Source organism: Cupressus sempervirens, chromosome 3, assembly GCF_028749045.1.
Source record: "Cupressus sempervirens isolate cs-2001-9-10 chromosome 3, ASM2874904v1, whole genome shotgun sequence".
NCBI classification, from domain to species: domain Eukaryota; kingdom Viridiplantae; phylum Streptophyta; class Pinopsida; order Cupressales; family Cupressaceae; genus Cupressus; species Cupressus sempervirens.
In genome coordinates this window covers 884177533-884198367 of record NC_143120.1, presented here as the reverse complement: position 1 = coordinate 884198367, position 20835 = coordinate 884177533, and the positions used below count along the sequence as shown (strand labels likewise).

Sequence of the window (20835 nt, the reverse complement as noted above, 5' to 3'; positions counted from 1 at the left end):
CCTTACTATGAAAATCAATTCAATAACCATAGATAATTGTTTGATTGTGATCTTATTTCGACCAACTTGTGTGTAAACTAAAACATAGGTGACATGATGGTGTCACTGAATATTTCTCTGAATCTCACATAGCAGGGATGATTTCAACAATCAGATAATCAAACTCTGCAATGAGATTCAAACCAGAACATTAAGAAGCAATCGTGCTTAAATAATGTAATCCACACAGCAGAATTGAACGCTAAATCAAAATATTTTTCTCTTTCACTGAGGAATTATCAATGGAACACATACACTTTGCTCAGCCCTTGATGAGTTTGGTAGCTTCAAATTTTAAGATATTAGCATAATCAGGGGTAGTAGAAACACACTTCGAAATCTGATGACTAGTTAACAACAACTTGCATAATTAATAGTTTCTTGTGCTAAATAGAACATCTCTGATTGAATAATAGCAGAAGAAACTAAGAAGCCAAGCAGATATTTCGAAATACGACAAGACCAAAGTCATTGAAACGAAATGTTTAAAATATTGTAGCATGCACCACCTGTTTTTCTAAAAGTCGCCTTCTCCCCGAGTGGGTCATGAGTGCATAATAATAGAAAATTAGAAATGAAAGTAACAAAAGTAGAAGGAGATTTCTGCAACAGTATATAAAAGAAAACTAAAGCATACCTGTCAATCCTAGCAGCCCACAACTCAGAATTAAGAAGCTTTTCTCTCGCAGTCTTCTTGGTCTTTCTTCTGCGTCTCCGCTGGATTGTGTTCCCTTCATTTGTCTCGCAATATGGACAAAACCACTTGTCCTCGGGAACCTCCTTCAAGGGAGGTTTCAAGCAGGATAGATGGAAACCACCCAGACACTCCTCACATTCTACCATAATTCCTCTTCCAACCTTGTTACATATTTGGCAATGCTCGCACTCTGCTTCATCCGAATCAGAGCTCGAATCCAGGCGCTTCACATAAACGCAGTCCCCTATCCTAAACTCAACTCCATCAAAGACCACTTTACTGAACTCCTTACAAACCTTCTTCGTAACTGTATTTTTACCCTTCTCAGCATGTTCCGTTTTCTGAGCAACGCACCTTAAACGCCTGGCTCTTTGTTGAATCTTTTCACCAGGCTTCTGTCGGGCAGGAGTTCTAGCAGCGGATTTTGGCTGCCTTTTCGCAGGTTTTTTGGCGGAGCCTCTTATGGAAGATTTGATAGGCTCGGTGGGATGAGGCGAAGAGGGAGCCTCCACTTCGTCAGGCTTCTGCAAGCGAGAAGACCGTCTGATAGATTTAACGGCACTTCCAAAATCAAGCACCCTTTTAGACATGGGAATGGGGCTTTTCTCTTCATTCTCATTGTCCGTGCAAGGGTGGGACTTAGGCTTTTTGGTTGGTGACTCGTACAATGGCGTTTTGACATCATCTTCTGCTGGCGCTGCTTTCTCATTTCCTCCTCCATCTGCTCCGGCAAATAACAGACGCTTTGTCAATTGCCCTCGTGAAGGAAGTGGCTCTGGAGTGAATGGCCCCGACTTGCGAGCGCTTGACGACTGGTGGGATTTCTGTTTGGTGGCGTGTGATGATGGCGTATGCACAGATGAATCCCTTTCTGCCATTGCTACGTCGTAAAGGCGCACTGCAACTTACCCGCGGCAGGATAAAACAGAGACAGACAATTTGGCGGGAAAACTTCCCTCAAATTCGATTATTCAATTAGCCAATGATGCCTCGCCCTGAAAAATTCACCGATGAAATCTTTTCATCGCCGGGAAAAATATCTGCGTAAAAAAATCTATTGTCAAATCGGAGGGGGATTCCCGTTTATGATTGGTGAATAGCAGGAACATATGTAACCATGAATACAGGTTTGGAGAGCAAATTTTTTTTGCTCTTTTTTCCCAGACGCGGATCAACCCTCATTCACTTATAATCTGTTTTCATAAATAATAATAATAATAATAAATTTTACTCTCCATTTCACCAAAGCTCTCTTTCAATTTATTCGTATTATTGTAAAAATATTATAAAAAACAATTTATCAATCAATAATTTTGAAATGATAAATAGATATTTCAATAATGATTACTTTGTATAATTATTTATAATTATTTAAAAAATCAATCTATTACGATTTATTCTTGTTATTGATAAAAATGTTATAACAAACAATTTGTCAATAAATAATTTGAAATGATGAATAGGTATTTCAATAATTACTTTGTATAATTTTTTATAATTATTTAAAAAATCAAAACTTTTGATATATGATTTTAGACTTAAAATATATAAATAATAATTGTAAATCTATTATTTAAAAAACAAAAAACAAAAAAAATAAGTTTTAATGTTGATTGATTTTGAATTTGTCAAGTTATATATGTATATGAGTTTTTAAAATAGTTGTATATTTTTTTTCCTTTTAATAATTTATTAGAAGTTTAGTCTTGTATAATTTTATCTAATTGATTGAATATAAATAGATAAAAATTAATGGATAGAAATGTTGCAACAAACTAATAATTTTATTTTATCTAAATTTGTATAGTGGACATTAATGAAATTCAAAATGAAATAATTTATGTTGAATTTGACTTTTATTGAAAATTGTGAGCTTATCTATCTAGGCAAAAGCCTACAACACAATGGTAAATTGTGAGCCTCTTATTGAAGAGGTCTTGGGTTCGAATCTATTCGTGATCGCACTTAATAAATTATAATTATTATTATTAATTACAGCTTGAATTTGTTTGATTTATTTGATTTAAAAGTGTCTTCAGGGTTTTTTCAAGGGCACTTGAAATTAAGTACCTTCTGCCACTTTTGTGGAACTTGATCCCATAGGCTTTGGAACCTAATGAGAATGTCATTAGGGTGGGTAAAATAGATACTCTATTACCCTTGATGCCATGACTCTTGTTTCTAATATGAGCTTGTACCTTCCAAAAGCCATCACATTTGACATTGATGAGCATATATGTAAATGCCTTTTGCATTCCTTGGAGGTATGAACATTTGCTTCCTATGTAAGAAAGAAGCCCACATCAAACAGAATTGCCCTTTCCTTAAAAATCATCTTTGTGTTGGGGATAAACAAGTCTCCTTTGTCCCTTCCACCAAAGCCTCCTCACAACTAGTTAAGGGATCTACTTTGAAACAAGTTGCTTCATTGTCAATCTTGCCACCTCCTTCATCTAAAGATTTGACTACTTTTTTTAATGCCTTAAAGAGTAAGTTCTAATATAATGTTACTCCTTCATCTTCTTCTTTTGTTGATGTCAGTGACGCTCTTACAATTTTTTCCAATATCGAGTCTTTGGATTTTGGTATGGATTCCAACCAAACCAAACCTAAACATAAAACTTAGAATGCCCAGCAACATGCTCTAGAGAAAATTAGGAGAGTCTCTGGGTCTAACATAAATAATGGAAGAATCCAAAACAATTTTTTAAATAAATACATGAATCATAAATGTACCTCCTTGGGTCACTTGGAAAAAGGTGAGACCGTGGAGGGAAAGAATCACCCTAGTGTGGAGGTGAATAAGGGCTCTAGGAGGGGGCATGAGAGTAGGAGCAAGAAAGCCATCTCAAATGGATTTGTCGAAGGACTTGATGCTCTTAAAAAAGCATATGGTGATGACAGTAAACTTAGTAACTTCTTTTTTTGGCATTCCAAATGTCCTCCTTCACCACCACCTCCTAGAGTTCATCAATCTTATTCATAAAAAGAAGGCATGTATCCCTCGTAATGTCACCCCATCAGATGGAATTGATCCTCCTGATGTGTCATCAAATTCTAATGAGCAGGATAAATCAAAAGGTGGGGAAAATAAGGATGGGCATGTTGATCCTTCCTTCCAATACTATTTAAAAATAACAATTGTAGATTATTCAATTTTTGTTTTCAATGCTCAACCTAAAAAGAGAAGGGGAAGAAATAATAGAGTAGAACAAGTAATAGAAGGGAATGGATATAGAAAGAAAAGGAGGGAGAGACCTCCTAGTCTTAGGAGATTTAAACTACCCCACAAGAAACCCGAATAACAACTTCCAAAGTGTTACAAGAGCTTTAAAGCTCTCATGGATACAAACCCCTAATAAATAAGTTTAGATGGAATTTAATTGCACATCTTGGAATGTAAGGGGGTTGGATTCACTCGATAGGAAATATGTCATAAAAAGATTATTTCTTATGAATAAACATATTGATATCTTATTTTTGCAAGAGGTTAAGGTAGACGATTTTACCCCTGACATAACTTTAAAGTGTATTTGGAAATATGTTGAGGAATTTCAATACCAAACATTTAAGAGGCAAAGACGGTGAATCTATCTTGATTAGCCTTGGTTGGTATAGATTTGTTACTAGCTAGGGATACTCTCCATGTAATAGGATTGTGTGGGTTATTTGTCAAGTTGATGAGGGAAGTTGGCTTCCACAACATCTATTAATCTAAGGATTATAGGGAGTGGATTTCCATTTGGAAGTGGTTATTCCAACTAAAAAAGCATTTCATGGAACATGTGTGGAGACTACGATAAGATTGATATATCTTTAAATAAAACGTGGCGATTGAAGTTTGAATGGAAATTATATGAAATATTTTTCTTGTAAATTTTTTAATGTAAACACAAATTATTTGACCCTCTAGAAGGGAACAAGTCTTCACATAATGATATACGACACACCTGATCTGACTTTCGATAAGGAGGTAGAAGAATCTATTCTAGGCTTAACAAATTTTATGTGAACAAAGAATACTTCTTATTCAAAAAAGATCCAAAAGGATATAGTTTCATATTCATCTCCTACACACTTTATGATCATCATCCCATTATAACTTCTATCTTTTCTCTTGGTGAAAGACTTTGTAATTACAAAAGAGGTGAGTGTTTTGTCCTTGAAACTAGGTTGATGAGAGATGAAGATGTCATTTTTACAGTGAAGATTATCAAACTATTTAATTTGGGACCTCATATGGATGCTTGTTTCATAAATTATATGGGTTCAAGACATTAAAAGTTGGCAAAACCTATCCCAAGTAAAAAGGGAAAATAAATGTAAAGATGGAAGGAGAAGGGAATTAGAATTGTACAATAAAGTCTTAATGGTGAAATAGATCATTCAAAACAACTTAGTGATATGGTATATGTAGAAACTGTGACCCATGCTAGAAATAAATCAAGAAAGATCCAAAATCTAAAGATTTAAGGAGCAAAGACCAAAGTCAGAATTATGTGGTTTAGCCATGGGGGAAAAGGCTCAAGATATCTTTTTCAAATCAATAAACAAAAAGAAACCAGGAAAAGGATTGATCCTTCATGTGAGGATGGTAACATTATTAAATCTCAAGAGGAGATACTTCAAACTTTTGTTAACTTTTATTCTAATATATTCCCTTCTAAAGATAAGAGTGTGGAAATGAAAAAAACTAGAGATGATATCAATTCTATTATCCACGTAAAGGTTAGTAAAGAAGATGTAGATATTCTTAACCATCTCATCTTTAAGAAATAAATTAAATTGGCCATTCAAAGACTACACGACAAGAAATATCCAAGGCTTGATGGTATGCATGTTGAGTAAGGAAAACATGAAATGGATTTATGAGGATCTTCTATAGGTCTACTCTCAAGCTATTGATAAGTGATATTTGGGAGATGAGATTAACTTAGGTTTGATAAACCTCATTGCAAAGAAAGGGGATATGTCTTTGATCAAGAATTGGAGATCAACACATTTTTTAATGCATCTTATAAAAACTTAGCCAATTTTTTTTCCCTAAGACTAGAAGACATCATCCCAAACATTGTAAACCCTACTCAAATAGGATTCATAAAGGGAAGATACATTTAGAGTAATCTAATCACATGTTTGGAGGCTCTAAATTGGGCTAAAACATCATAACAAAAAGTGCGCATGTTACTTCCAAACTATGAAAAATCTTATGTTATAATTAAATAGAGCTTCATCTATATGGTGCTCCAAAGTTTTGGGTCTCCAACATTCTTCTACCAAATGGTCTTTGGATTAATGAAAGGGATTATTTCAATTGTTGAGGTAAATGGAATAAGATCCCCCACCTTTTGAGATCACCAAATCCAATATACAAGGATGCTCTTTGGCACCAACCCTATTTGTGGTGGCAACAAATGCATTATATTATCTTTTAAGGGATGATTTATTTTCTCCTGAGGTTCAAGGTACTATTCCACCCAATTGAGAATAATTTTGTAATGTAAAGTTTTTTTATGATATTGTTATCATCATTTGGAAAAAGATAATGTTGATCACCATATGAATAAATTGGATATTTTTTGTGTTGTCTCTGCTAGTAAGGCCTCCCTTTCTAAATCCATGATATGGGGACGGGGACACACAACTTCAATGGTGCAATATATGTACTTTAGCATGGGAAGGACCTAATCACTTCGTTAGGTGTTTGGGAATTATGCTCTCAGTTGAAACTTAGCTTAAAGTCATGGGGAATAGATAAAACATAATTAATAGAATAACAATAATAATAACGAATCTTATATGTAAAATGTCAAATCTAAGATTTAATGACAAAAAATATTGATGGAAATATTTTTTAATGTTGTAAATAATTATTGACTATGTTAAGAAAACTGGCATAGAAATTAAAATATAATAGAAAATAAGGTGTACAATTTGAAATTCAATTTTCTATGTAAAATAAGGAAAAAAACTAGTATATATATAATAGATCATACTTTATGATCAATCATATGGATGAGAAAGTTTTAGAAGGAAATAGTGACGATCAATCATAAAGTGTGATCTAGTACTTATGCACATAACTTTTACACAAATAATTTTTACATAGTTAAATCAAGAAACTAGGCGCATTTAGCATTATTAAAGTACAAGCTTTAGTTTTAAAAAATAGACTACAAAAAAAATTATTGCTTCAGTATATAAATATATAAATAGAAATAATATATTTTATAATATAATGAGAAAATATATTTATAAGAATCTAATATGAAATTGCGTTGATTTTACTGAAATCTACACGGGGTTGAGTAAAGGTGCAATGATCATTAATTAGAAGCAAATGAATGCAACCAAATATGATGTGTAGCATTGAAACACTATAATGTCCTATTTTGGAATGAACTTCACATCGCTCTTAGTTTCCAATTTAGGGTCTTATGAATAGCTTCAAGTATTCATCCTATACTTGGGAAAGTATAGAATTTGTATTTATTTTCAATCAATTGTAATTTATTGAACTACACACACACACACACACACACACACACACACACACACACACACACACATACATATATACATGTGTGTGTGTGTGTGTGTGTGTGTGTGTGTGTGTGTGTGTGTGTGTGTGTGTAGAAACACTATAATGTCCTGTTTTGGAATGAACTTCACATCACTCTTAGTTTCCAATTTAGGGTCTTATGAATAGCTTCAAGTATTCATCCTATACTTGGGAAAGTATAGAGTTTGTGTTTATTTTCAATAAATTATAATGATTTTGTATATAAGGTAAAATATATTTGAAATTAGAATCTATCCTAATAACACATCAACTTGTACTCCTCCTTTACTTGTAGCTTTAGGCCTCTTAATATATTGGTAATTCAATTTATAAATTAATTATCAATTCCTTCTTACTTGCAATTCTCCTTATTACTTTGCCCCTTTTTATCATTAATTTTGTGTCAATAAATACTCCATTTGCATGCTCTTCCAAAGCTGATGCTATGTACGGTGTTCCATGATTTTAGTTTAAGGGTTAACATAACCAAATGTTCCGATCTTCACTCTCTCCTATTAATACCAATGTGAAGTCCAAGTTGGATGCTTGTACCTTAATTCAACGGGATGATGCTTCGATTCTTCTTTTATTCCAACAGGATGATGTGTCTATTGTACATAAGTTTGTGCATCATTAAATGCTTGTAGTTTTCAATATACTCCACATCTTTGATTTGGTCATCAATTTCCTCCACGTCCCTCCCCATGTGAAACTCAATGATGACGTCCTTCGTATTGATGTTGATGTGGGACTGATCTAAATGTTTGTAATTTTGAGGCTAGGTCAACGTGATTTGGTAATCTCCCACATCTTTGGTTGTGAATGGGGTATTCGATGCTATGCCCCTTTACTTGGTCCTTTTTCAACTCTCATAAATACCGCTGACTCGATGGGGAGAAGATGTGTCCTTTGAAGTGAGTAGACATGTCCTTCGTGTTACAGGTTATGTAATGTTATTGACTTGTTTTATTAATATATTATTTATTGTATTTAATTAATATATGTTGATTATATGAATGTTGGTTAGGTTTATTTATTGGTTGTGTGTATTAATTGTATTTTGTTAGTATGTCGATTAGGTATAGTTTGTTTGTTTTATCAGATTATATTTAAATGTCTATAATATATATAGACATTAATATATATTACTAATAATGTTTATAATTATTATTATTATGGAAAATAATAATTTATATTATTATTAAATAATTAAGTAGAATAAATAGACTATAAATATTTATCTTTTGTGAATAGTTAATTCAATTATATAATTTGATTAAGTTATAATTGTAGGATTCCCTTTTAGGAGGGGTCATGACAATCTCCCCTTCTCAAAATTGCTTGTCCTCAAGCAATATCATTCATGCATGAGCTCCTTCGTAAACACAAATATATTTTCATACAAAAGGCCTAGAGGATTTATGAGATAAACATCTTAATGAATGAAAACATGAAGCAAACACAAAGTAGTCTCATGAATGCATGAAAACACAAAGCATACACGATGTAGACAGATGAAGACATGAAGTATACACAATGCAGACACATCATACATTCTTTATTGATTCTCTCTAATTTATTTCTCACAATGAAGTAGAGTAAAGGGAATGATTTACAAAATATACTTCCCCAGTACACCTTTTGATCATATATCCTACAAGCACAAATAAATATTAGCATGTACACGTATATAATAGCTCCAAAGAAAAGTCGAGTCATGATAAATTAGTTCTAAACCAATATCCTACCAAGCCCAAGAGCAAAACTTTGGTCCCCTTGGCCTCCATGGAAGACATCAATCATCTAATGAGGTGGTCTACTTGGTAAATTCTCAACTGAATTAGGTTGACATGATGTCAAATTTTTCTTAACTTAACCAATCTAAGCCCAAGAGAAAAACTTTGGCCCCCTTGGCCCTGATGGAAATATTCTACCATTTTGTCAAGGTGGTCTACTTAGATGTCTATCTTAACATTCTTTTCCCAATCTAAGTCCAAGAGCGAAACTTTGGCCCTCTTGGCCTTTATGACAGCACTTTGGTATCCATCAAGGTGATCTGCTTAGATGTGTTGGAAATCTGATTGAAAAGCTCATTGTTGAAGATCAAAGAGGGAGATTGTTGTTAACAAAATGTTTTCAATCATTGTTTTTGTCACTGATGTCAAACTTGCTATTTTTAGGAATGACATTTGCTTATAAGATCCAAGTACCATCACTTAGTTGATTGATGAAGAGGATCTAATCAACAAGATGTAACAAGAGTACCTGAGGGAAAGTTTGAGCTATGATGTTGTAATGGAGTGCAATGATCAATTAAGACAATGGTTAAATGATGTATTGATAACATATTCAAAGATATAGAGGTTGGTCACACTTAGAAACATTGGAGGAATAAGTAGTAACGAGGTTGATTGCAAAGCTTAAACTATGTTCATCAGTGGGTGTCGAGCAAGCTAGTTGAAGCTGAGAAAATTCTCAGTTGGAGCCGAGTAATAGAAATTCTAGTGTGTGCTGAGTGATCTTCAAGTGTCGAGCATCAGAAAATCTTAGTTGGTGCTGAGTGATCTTTAGGTACCGAGCATCAGGAAAAATATAGTTGATGCCGAGCAACACAGTATGTGCCAAGCACCAGTATTTCAATAGTGTCGAGTTGCTGCATTATTTTAAATGATGAAGATTCACCAAATTTGAGCCAACAAAGTGGTTACCTTGAATTTTGTGAACTAGTTGGAAGATAGGGATGATGAGCTGGTGGCACAAAATTCTATGTAAACCATTTTTGGGCGAATTCAAAAGGATTATTCAAGAAGTTTCTAGAGGAAACAAATTATGGGTTAGATACAATGAATCCTACCTAATCCATATGAATTGAAAGTAAAGAATGGAAGAATCCAGCGGGAAAAGGAACTCCAAGACTTCTATTTAAGGAGTCACAGATCAAGAAGCAAATGCTATTAACGTTGTTACTGGTGAAGTGCAAAATTACGAAGTGGTTAGAAGGGTTTCAAGGAGAAGACATCTAGGAGAAGGGAGAGCATAGAGGCTTTGCTTCTACAAGTGGTCAAGAAGAGATGATTGCATTGGTACATTGAGCATGAAGACTCAAGGAGACTAAGCTTGAAAAGAGGGCAAGCTGTCAAGAGATGCAATGATTGAAGGCCAGGCAATGAGAAGAACTGAAGAATGGTCTGAGATTTGCAAGTTCAGTTGTATGCTGTAATCAGGTCAAATTCCCTAATTGTTACTCTCTAGCAATTGTATCAGTTAGGATAGAAGGGAAAATCCTATGGACTTAGGTTGGCCTAACAACCATTTATAAATCCTTTAACAAGGTGGCATTCCAAGTGAATGTTCAAAAGTCCTCTAATAAGGCCCACTTCTAACAAGGTGGTTAAATCCTCTAACAAGGTCACATTTAACAATGTGTTGTAAGCCTTTCACAGGGAATCACGTCAGAAGAGTGAGAATTGAGTAGCATGTTACTAGTGGTTTTTCTCAAATTGGGTTTCCATGTAAATCATTGTGTTATGTATTGATCTTTTATGCGTTATGCTTGCATGTTGATTTACAATAACTTGTTGATTAGAAAAGTTAATGCTTAGATGAATGAATGGTTGAATGGGCTCACTTCACTTAGTGAAAAGTTTGAATAGGACATTTGGACCTTGAATAATTGATTCACTCCCCCCCCCCCCCTCCCTCATATATTCTAAAGCATTTCTAACAATTGGTATCAGAGCCATCTATTGATTTAGTTTCAAGGTACTAGAAGCAGGAAGATCAAGATGTCCAAGAGAGAAGTTCCCAAGCTCAACAAAGACAACTTTGCTACATGGTAGAGTCTGATGAAATTGCACCTTGGATCAATAGGTGACTATGCACAAACCTCAATTGGAACAGAACATGTAAATCCAACTGGATCTCTTACTGCAGATGATTTGAGCAAAAGGAAGGAGCATAATCAAGCAATGCTGGAGATTGCCTCTGCACTCAGCTATGCAGAATATGATGATACCAAAAATTGTGACACTGCATTCAAGATGTGGAAAGCCCTAACAGATATCTATGGAGGAGATTAGAATGTCTAGAGAGCAAAAAGAGAAAGCCTTAGAGGAAAGTTTGATGACATGAAAATGGAGGAAGGATAAAATGTTGCTCAATATGTTGCTAGAATAAAAGAAGTGGTAAGTGCAATAAGAAGTCTAGGTGGTCAATTGGAAGAAGAAATTGTCATCAACAAATACTTAAGAACTCTACTCCCTATCTATGCTATTAGAGTTTCATCCATCCAAGAGCTAAGGTGTGTATAAGGAAGCACACTAACCTTTGAAGGTATAGTGGGAAGACTCACTGCATTTGAATTATCCAACTTTGATAACTACAGACCTGAGGACCTTGAATCTACTTTCAAGGCCAAGATAACAATAAAAGACACTGAGGAGGAGACATGAAGCAACAAGAGAAGAAAAGGAAAACATGCATCCAGCGATAGCAGTGCAAATGAGGAAGATGTGGAACAATTAGAAGCACTACTGGCTAGGAGATTCCATAGAGGCAAAGGTAAATTCAAAGGTAAGCTCCCTATCATATGTTTCAATTGCAATGAAGTAGGTCATATTGTTGCAATATGTACACAGAAGAAGAACTACAAAGAAGGTAACAAGTACAAGAACAAGAGAGAAGATGATAGCAAGGACTACAAGGAAAAAGGCAAAAGATGCTACATTGTTGAAGAAGACACTTATGAGAATGATGATGAAGTAGTCTATGTGGCCATGAAGGATGAATCAAATAAAGATGAAGATGAAGCAACAACATTAGTTACTTGTGCGAACAAGAATGACAAGTCGATGCTCACATCACATGACAGGAAATAAAAATAAGTTCATTACCTTTACTCAATATGATGGAAATAGTGTTAGATTTGGAAATGATGCTCCATGTCAAATCAAAGGAATAGGTTCCACTAAACTCACAAAGAAAATTTTATGTTATAATGCATACTATGTTGAAGGATTGAACTACAACTTGTTGAGTGTATCACAGTTAGGCAATGTAGGTTGCAAAGTTGAATTTGGAAACAAAACTACCAAGATCTATGACACAAATGGAAATATGATAGGAAAAGGTGAACAAACTAGGAGTAATCTATTTTACCTAGATATGGAAGATGCAACTTGTCTTGTTGTTAGATTTGATGACGTGTGGTTGTGGCATAAAAGACAGTGTCGTGTTAATTTTGATAATATGATTAGCATCAACAAGAAGAAGAAGGTCAGAGGGTTGCCCAAATTGAAGAAACCTTAAAACACAATGTGCAAACAATGTCAAGCAGGGAAGATGAATAAGTCAAGTTTCAAAAGCAAAACATATACTTCCAAAGAAGTACTAGAGTTAGTCCATACAGACTTATGTGGTCCAATAGAAGTGCAAAGCTACCTAGGAGACAAATACATAATGCTAAATTTGTAGATGACTATTCAAGGATGATGATTGCTATATTTTTAAAGCAGAAATTTGATGCATTTCAAATGTTCAAGTGGTATTTGGCCAGAGTTGAGAAGGAAATAGGAAAGAATCTGAAATGCTTAAGGTCAGACAGAGGAGGTGAGTTTACATCAAAGGAGTTTGAGGTATTTTGCAATGATAATGGCATCAAAAGACAAACATCAACACCAAGGACCTCACCTCAGAATGGTATTGCTAAAAGAAGGAACATATTAGTGATTGACTGCGCTAGAACCTTGATGATGGAGAAAAATGTTGCTCTAAAATACTAGAGAGAAGTTGTAAGCACTACTATTTACACCCTGAATAGAGTCCAAGTCAAGAAAGGTACAAATGCAACACCTTTTGAACTATGGTATGATCACTCACGTAATGTAAAACATTTCAAAGTCTTTGGTTGTAAATGCTATATTCTTAAAGATAATAGAAATGGCAAGTTTGATGCAAAGAGTGATGAATGCATATTCCTTGGATACTCCACTAGAAGCAAAGCATATAAGTGTTTGAATACTAACAATAACAAGATTGTGGAGAGTGCAAATGTAAATTTTGATGAGCATACAGAAGTTCAAGTTGATGAGTCCAAGCAATCAGAGGATTATAGATCTTCTATATACTTCTATGAAGGAATGATTGTTGAAGACAATGCTGCAAATCAAGTTGGGAATTAGCAACAAATTTTAGTATCAGCCGAGTCACAGCTAGTGAATGTCGAGTTGCATTAAGAAGTCGAGCTGCAGAATGTAAAAAATACACATTCTAATTATGAAAATAGTATACATGAGAGGAATGATGAAATGCCAGATGGAGAAGAGCAAAATGACTCTGAAGCTAAAGGATCAAACATGGAGAGAAGGACAGAACCAAAGTTAGCCAAATATGTAAGAAGACATCACCCTGCAAATCAAATCATTGGTGACAAGGATGCTAGACCAATGAAAAGGAATAGACTAAGGAATGAATCATGTCTATTGAACAAGGTTGAGCCCAAAATAGTGAAGGATGCACTATAAGATGATGACTAGTATAAAGCTATGGAAGAGGAGATAGATTAGATTGAGAAGAACAAAACCTGGACCCTAATTCCTAGACCAGCTGATAAGAATGTAATTGGTACCAAATGGGTGTTTAGAAACAAACTTGATGAGAATGGTGAGCTAACAAGAAACAAAGCTAGACTAGTTTGCAAAGGCTATGCACAAGAAGAAGGACTAAATTTTGGGAAAACATTTGCCTCTATTGCAAGAATGGAAGGAGTAAGGACATTGCTTGCATATGCTGCTTACAAAGGTTTCAAAGTCTACCAAACGGATGTGAAGTCTGTTTTTCTGAATAGTATACTAGAAGAGGAAGTCTACATGGAAAAACCATAGGGATTTGTTAATGATAAGAACAATGATATGGTTTGCAAATTGCACAAGACACTTTATGGATTGAAGCAAGCACCTAGAGTATTGTATGAGAGACTGCACAAATATCTTGTGAAAATAGGATTTGAGAGAATAGATGACAACAACTTGTATATCAAAGCTGGAAAAGGTAAAGACATTTTGATATCATAAATCTTTGTTGATGATATAATATTTGGAGGAAAAGATGCTCTATGCAAAGATTTTGCTGATCAAATGAAGCATGAACTTGAGATGTCAATGTTTGGAGAAATCAAATTCTTTGTTGGATTGCAAGTACATCAATTGAAGCATGGCATGTTTGTGACCCAATCCAAATACATCAAGGAGATACTCAAAACATTTGGATTAGAAGAGTAAAAAACAGCTAGCACACCAATGGCAACTAGACATAAGCTATCCAAGAATGATGAGTCTGCTAAAGTAAATCAGACATTATATAGATCAATGATTGGAAATTTGCAATATGTTGTACATAGTAGACCAGACATTGCATTAGTTGTTGGAATAGTGACAAAATTTTCTACAAATCCAAGAGAAAATCACTTAATGGCAGTAAAGAGAATACTAAGATATCTAAAAGAGACTGATGACTTTGGTCTGTACTACAAGAGGAGTGAAATGTTTGAGCTAAAAGCCTACACTGATGCAGATTGGGGAGGTAACATTGATGATAGAAAAAGCAATAGTGGAGGAGCACTTTTCTTGGGAAAAAGATTGATTACATGGACCAACAAAAAGCAAAGTTGTACCTCACAGTCCACTGCTGAAGCAGAATATGTTGCAGCTACCATTAATTGTACCAATATTGTATGGATCAAACATTTGCTGCAAGGTATGAAGGAAGAGGTAAATGATCCTATGATACTTTATTATGATAATAAAAGTGGTATCAACATATCAAAGAACCCTGTAATGCATGCTAAAACCAAGCACATTGCAATCAAGTATCACTAATGTAAGAGAGTTGGTGGAAGACAAACAAGTGAAGATGGAATATGTTAGCACAAAGGAACAGATTGTTGAAATTTTCACAAAAGCACTACCTAAAGATGCTTTTGAGTATCTTAGAGGTAAGTTAGGGGTGATACCCCTAGCCAAGGCTACTTGAGGTAAAAGCAAGATTGCCCTGCATCAAATGAGCTGATTGTTGAGATATTTCACATTGATGTAGAGGATATTTACTTTAGTATTACTCCTAAAGTAATTGAGGTGATGAAGTTCCAAATCAGTCACAAGCAAGGTGACAGAGGGAGGAATCGAAAAGAACCTACAAATGCTACACTTACATGATTAAGATGCTAAACAATATGTCTTTGGCATTGTTGTCAAAGAGGGAGAAGTAGTGAGAAACTAATTAATAATATATGAATTTGATCAACAACATGTGATCAAAAGTACAAGGGAGAAGTGTTAAGAAAATGCTGAAACTGATCAAAAGAAGATAGAGGGAGAAGTAGACAACAATGATCAACAGTTGATAGAAAAGAAGAAGAAGTTGATTAGAACAACAGAAGATGAGCAATACAGAGGGAGAGAAACAAAGAACAAGGATATAACAGCTAAGAGGGAGAAGCAATAATGAAGCAATCTGGATAGTAGAGGGAGATGTGAAAATTGATAATAATACAATTACTTTTTGGAATTTGACTTACTGTTCTAACCCAGTTAGCATGTGGTTACATAGTTTAGTTTGATGGTTGATCAGTTTGGTTTGCCATCAATGCCAAAGAGGGAGATTGTTGGAAATCTGATTGAAAAGCTCATTGTTGAAGAACAAAGACAGAGATTGTTGTTAATAGGATGTTTTCAATCATTATTTTGTCATTGATGTCAAACCTGCTATTTGTAGGAATGACATTTGCTTATAAGATCCAAGTACCATCACTTAGTTGATTGATGAAGAGGATTTCATCAACAAGATGTAACAAGAGTACCTAAGGGAAAGGTTGAGTTATGATGTTGTAATGGAGTGCAAGGATCAGTTAAGACAATGGTTAAATGATGTATTGATAACATATTCAAAGATATAGAGGTTGGTCACACTTAGAAACATTGGAGGAATAAATAGTAACAAGGTTGATTGCAAAGCTTAAACTAAGTTCATCAGTGGGTGCCGAGCAAGCTAGTCGAAGCTGAGCAAATTCTCAGTTGGAGCCAAGTAATAGGAAATTCTAGTGTGTGCCGAGTGATTTTCAAGTGTCGAGTAAAGTTCAGGTGCTGAGCATTAGAAAATCTTAGTTGGTGCCGAGTGATCTTCAGGTGCCGAGCATCACGAAAAACATAATTGATGCCGAGCAACATAGTATCTGTCGAGCACCGATATTTCAATAGTACTGAGCTGTTGCATTATTTTAAATGACAAAGATTCACCAAATTTGAGCCAACAAAGTGGTTACCTTGAATTTTGTGAACTAGTTGGAAGATAAGGATGATGAGTAGGTGGCAAATAATTCTATGTAAACCGTTTTTGGGCAAATTCAAAAGGATTATTGAAGAAGTTTCTAGAGGAAACAAATTATGGGTTAGATACAATGAATCCTACCTAATCCATATGAATTGAAAGTAAAGAATGGAAGAATCGAGCAGGAAAAGGAACTCTGAGACCTCTATTTAAGGAGTCATAGACCAAGAAACAAATGCTACTGATGTTGTTACTACTGAAGTGCCAAATTGTGAAGCGGTTAGAAGGGTGTCAAGGAGAAGACATCTAGGAGAAGGGAGAGCATAGAGGCTCTACTTCTACAAGTGGTCAAGAAGAGATGATTGCATCGGTACATTGAGCATGAAGACTTAAGGAGACTAAGCTTGAAAGGAGGGCTTACAGTGATTGAAGGCCAGGCAATGAGAAGAGCCAAAGAGTGATTTGAGATCTACAAGTTTAGTTGTATGTTGTAATCAGGTCAAAATCCCTAATTGTTATTCTCTAGCAATTATATTAGTTAGGATATAAGGGAAAATCTTATGGACTTAGGTTGGCCTAACAACCATTTGTAAATCTTTTAACAGGGTGGTATTTCAAGAAAATGTTCAAAAGTCCTCTAACAAGACCCACTTCTAACAAGGTGGTTAAATCCTCTAACAAGGTCACATTTAACAGTGTGTTGTAAGCCTTTAACAGGGCATCACGTCAGAAGAGTGAGAATTGAGTAGCATGTTACTGGTGGTTTTTCCCAAATTGAGTTTCCATGTAAATCATTGTGTTATGTGTTGATCTTTTATGTGTTATGCTTGCATGTTGATTTACAGTAACTTGCTAATTAGAAAAGTTAATGCTTGGATGAATAAATGGTTGAATGGGCTCACTACACTTAGTGAAAAATTTGAATAAGACATTTGGACCTTGAATAACTGATTCAACCTCCCTCTCAGTTATTCTAAAGCATTTCTAACAAGATGGAATTCTTTTTCTTCTTAAATATCCTACCTAGGCCCAAGAGCGAAACTTTGGCCCTGTTGGCCTTGATGGCAACACTTGACATCCATCAAGGTGGTCTACTTAGGAGGTAATTTGATTCACTAATTATTATAATCCCTTTTATTATATATATATATATATATATATATATATATATATATATATATATATATATATATATATGTTTTTTAATTTTTAATTTTTAAATTATTTTTATTATTTTTATTTTTTTAAGTTTACCTTTTTTCATTGAATCACCACTAGAATTGCAGCTCATCTAGTTCTTGTCAGTCCTTTGTATCTTCATTACTCTCTTGATTGTATTTAGATCTCTTGTTCATCTTTTCCTTTTCTCCCTTATCAAGTGTGGCATCCATTCTTCGAACTTGGGCTTCTCTTTCCACATATATGTCTTGGTTCCCAACTTTCCTTGCAATAAAAGCATACTTTTTTTCTTTTTAGTTTGTTATGATAACTTTTGAGCTCCCTTCTACATTTATGGCTACATTCCCATGGTTCCTTGCAATGGTAACATAACTCATTTTTCTGGAATTCCTTTGAGTGATTTCTTTCTTTTTCACAATGCCCGGAATGTGTGCTCAGTGCATGGTTCTTAGACCTATCCTTTGTTGGGTGAGTATCAAATTTTAATGCCTTTTGGATTGCATCTTCCATTTTTTTTGGTTCATGTGCTCCCACTGCACTCTTGATTGATTCCTTCAACCCAACTAGAGATAAATAGGTGAGTCTCTTTTGTGATATTTCAGGTACCATGGTTGATAACCTTTCAAACTCTCTAGCAAATTCCATCACTGACCCTTCTTGTCTAAGTTGGGTTAATCCTTTGAAGTAACATTCTGGGTCTATTTGATCAAATCGCTTTATGACTTTTTGGGTGAATTCATTATAACTCTTAATTTATTTATGTTCTTAGTTGTTAAGGCCATGTTGCCACCAATCTTGTGCTACTCTTCTTAAATGAAGGACAACAAATTGAATAGCACCTTTTTCTGTCATAAAATTTAAGGAAATATATGTATCCAACAGTTGTACCCATGAGTGTGTTGTAGTTCTTTTTGATCCATCAAATTTTGGAAGATTCACTTTATTTATATCTTCTCTTAGTCCCTTCTCTTGGTGTATCTGTCTCTTTCTATTAGGTAGTGACTTCATCTGAGCATCACAATAATCTTTAAATGATATCTCCCCTCTAAGTTCATGTTCAATTTTAGAGTACTCATTTATAATGTCATTTATATTATTTATTTCATTTATCCCATCCTCATCTTCTTGTTCTTCTCCAGGTTAAAAAGGGGGTCTCGTGGGTCTACGTTGTGATTCTGGTGTATGCAACTGATTATTATCATTTTTAGATCGGTGAGAATTTGTATCTCTCCCATTTTTGTTTATATTATGAATGGCTTCTAAGAGGAGTCAGTTTGTTTCACTTTGCTGAGTTATAGCTCGAGTGTTTCTTTCAATTTGTTCCATGAGTGCTTGAGTAGTTCAATTCATTTGTTCCATCAAGGCTTTCAATTTATTACTTATTTGATTATTCATTTTGGTGGAATGTTTCCTTCCTTCCCTTTCTAATGCTCTCTGATCCCTTTGGTATTTTTGCATTAACTATTTTCCACAGGTTGGCAAGAAAGATCCTCTGATATCACTTGTAATGTCCCGTTTTGGAATGAACTTCAAATTGCTCTTAGTTTCCAATTTAAGATCTTATGAATATCTTCAAGTATTCATCCTATACTTAAGAAAGTATAGAATCTATATTTATTTTCAATCAATTCTAATCTCTCTCTCTCTACACACACACACGTATATATATACATACATACATATATATACACATGTATATATACATATATTAATAGATATATTATAATGATTTTGTATATAAGGTGAAATATATTTGAAATTAAAATATATCCTTATAACATATCAACTTGTACTCCTCCTTTACTTATAGCTTTAGGCCCCTTAATATATTGGTAATTCAATTTATAAATTAATTATTGATTCCTTCTTACTTACAATCCTCCTTATTACTTTGCCCCTTTTATCACTAATTTTGTGTCAATAAATACTCCATCTGTGCGCTCCTCTAAAGCCGATACTATGTACACTGTTCCACGATTTCAATTTAATGGTCAACGTAACGAATATTCCAATCTTCACTCTCTCCTATTAATACCAATGTGAAGTCCAGTTTGGATGCTCATACCTTAATGCCAACGGGATGATGCTTCGGTTCTTCCTTTATTCCAATGGGATGATGTGTCTATTGTACATAAGTTTGTGCGTCTTTAAATGCTTGTAGTTTTTGATATACTCCACAACTTCTCCACCTCTTTGATTTGCTCCTCGATTCCCTCCACATCTATCTCCACATGAAACCTGATGATGATGTCCTTCGTATTGAAGTCGATGTGGAACCGATCTAAATGTTTGTAACTTCGAGGTTGGGTCAACGTGATTCGGTAATGTTCCACGTCTTTGGTTGTGAATGGGGTATTTGATGCTATGCTCCTTTACTCGGTCCTTTTTCAACTCTCATAAATATCACTGACTCTGTGGGGAGAAGATGTGTCCTTTGAAGTGAGTAGATGTGTCCTTGTGTTATGGGTTGTGTAATGTTATCGATTTGTTTTATTAATATATATATTTTATTTTATTTAGTTATATATGTTGATTATATGAATGTTCGTTAGGTTTATTTATTAGTCCCTGCCTTGCATAAGGCAGGGTACTAATGCTTTCGGTGGTGGCACCCTATTAGTGCAAATGAAATCAAAACTTATAACCTAATGTTTTGCTATCAAGTATTTAATAAATATTTTCTGTTTGCAAATGTCTAATTTTCTATTGGTTGCATCGATTTTTGGCAGGGGTAATATTTGGCATAATTCTAGAAAAAAGCATATGAAACTCGAGAGGCAGTAAGTATTGTTGTTGATTTAATAGCATTTATTATATGGTGGAGCTATCAGAGCAGTAATAATTATGTAGCGGAGCTAGCACGAGATTTTTGCATGAGAAAGAAACTTTTAAAACACTGGTATCTAGCGTTTTGGGAGTGACAAAGATGATTGCGCAGAGAGAGACGACTGCAGAAAGCGATAGTTGTAAAGCGAGATAGAGACAAACGTAAGTTCTCTCCTTTGCGCCCTCGTTCTCTCCTTCTTTTCCGTCATCT

The 20835-nt window shown here is 34.6% G+C and overlaps 1 protein-coding gene across 1 annotated transcript in view; it reads right to left on the bottom strand.

The window, feature by feature from the left end:
• LOC149569626 (origin of replication complex subunit 1B-like) overlaps positions 1–1891 on the bottom strand; it is a 45149-nt gene extending 43258 nt beyond the window's left edge. Inside the window, exon 1 of the mRNA XM_089822338.1 lies at positions 677–1891. Within this exon, the coding sequence (XP_089678464.1) occupies positions 677–1614 (938 nt within the window). The 5' untranslated portion in view covers positions 1615–1891. The remainder of the gene's footprint in view (positions 1–676) is intronic.
• Positions 1892–20835: the final 18944 nt, after the last annotated feature.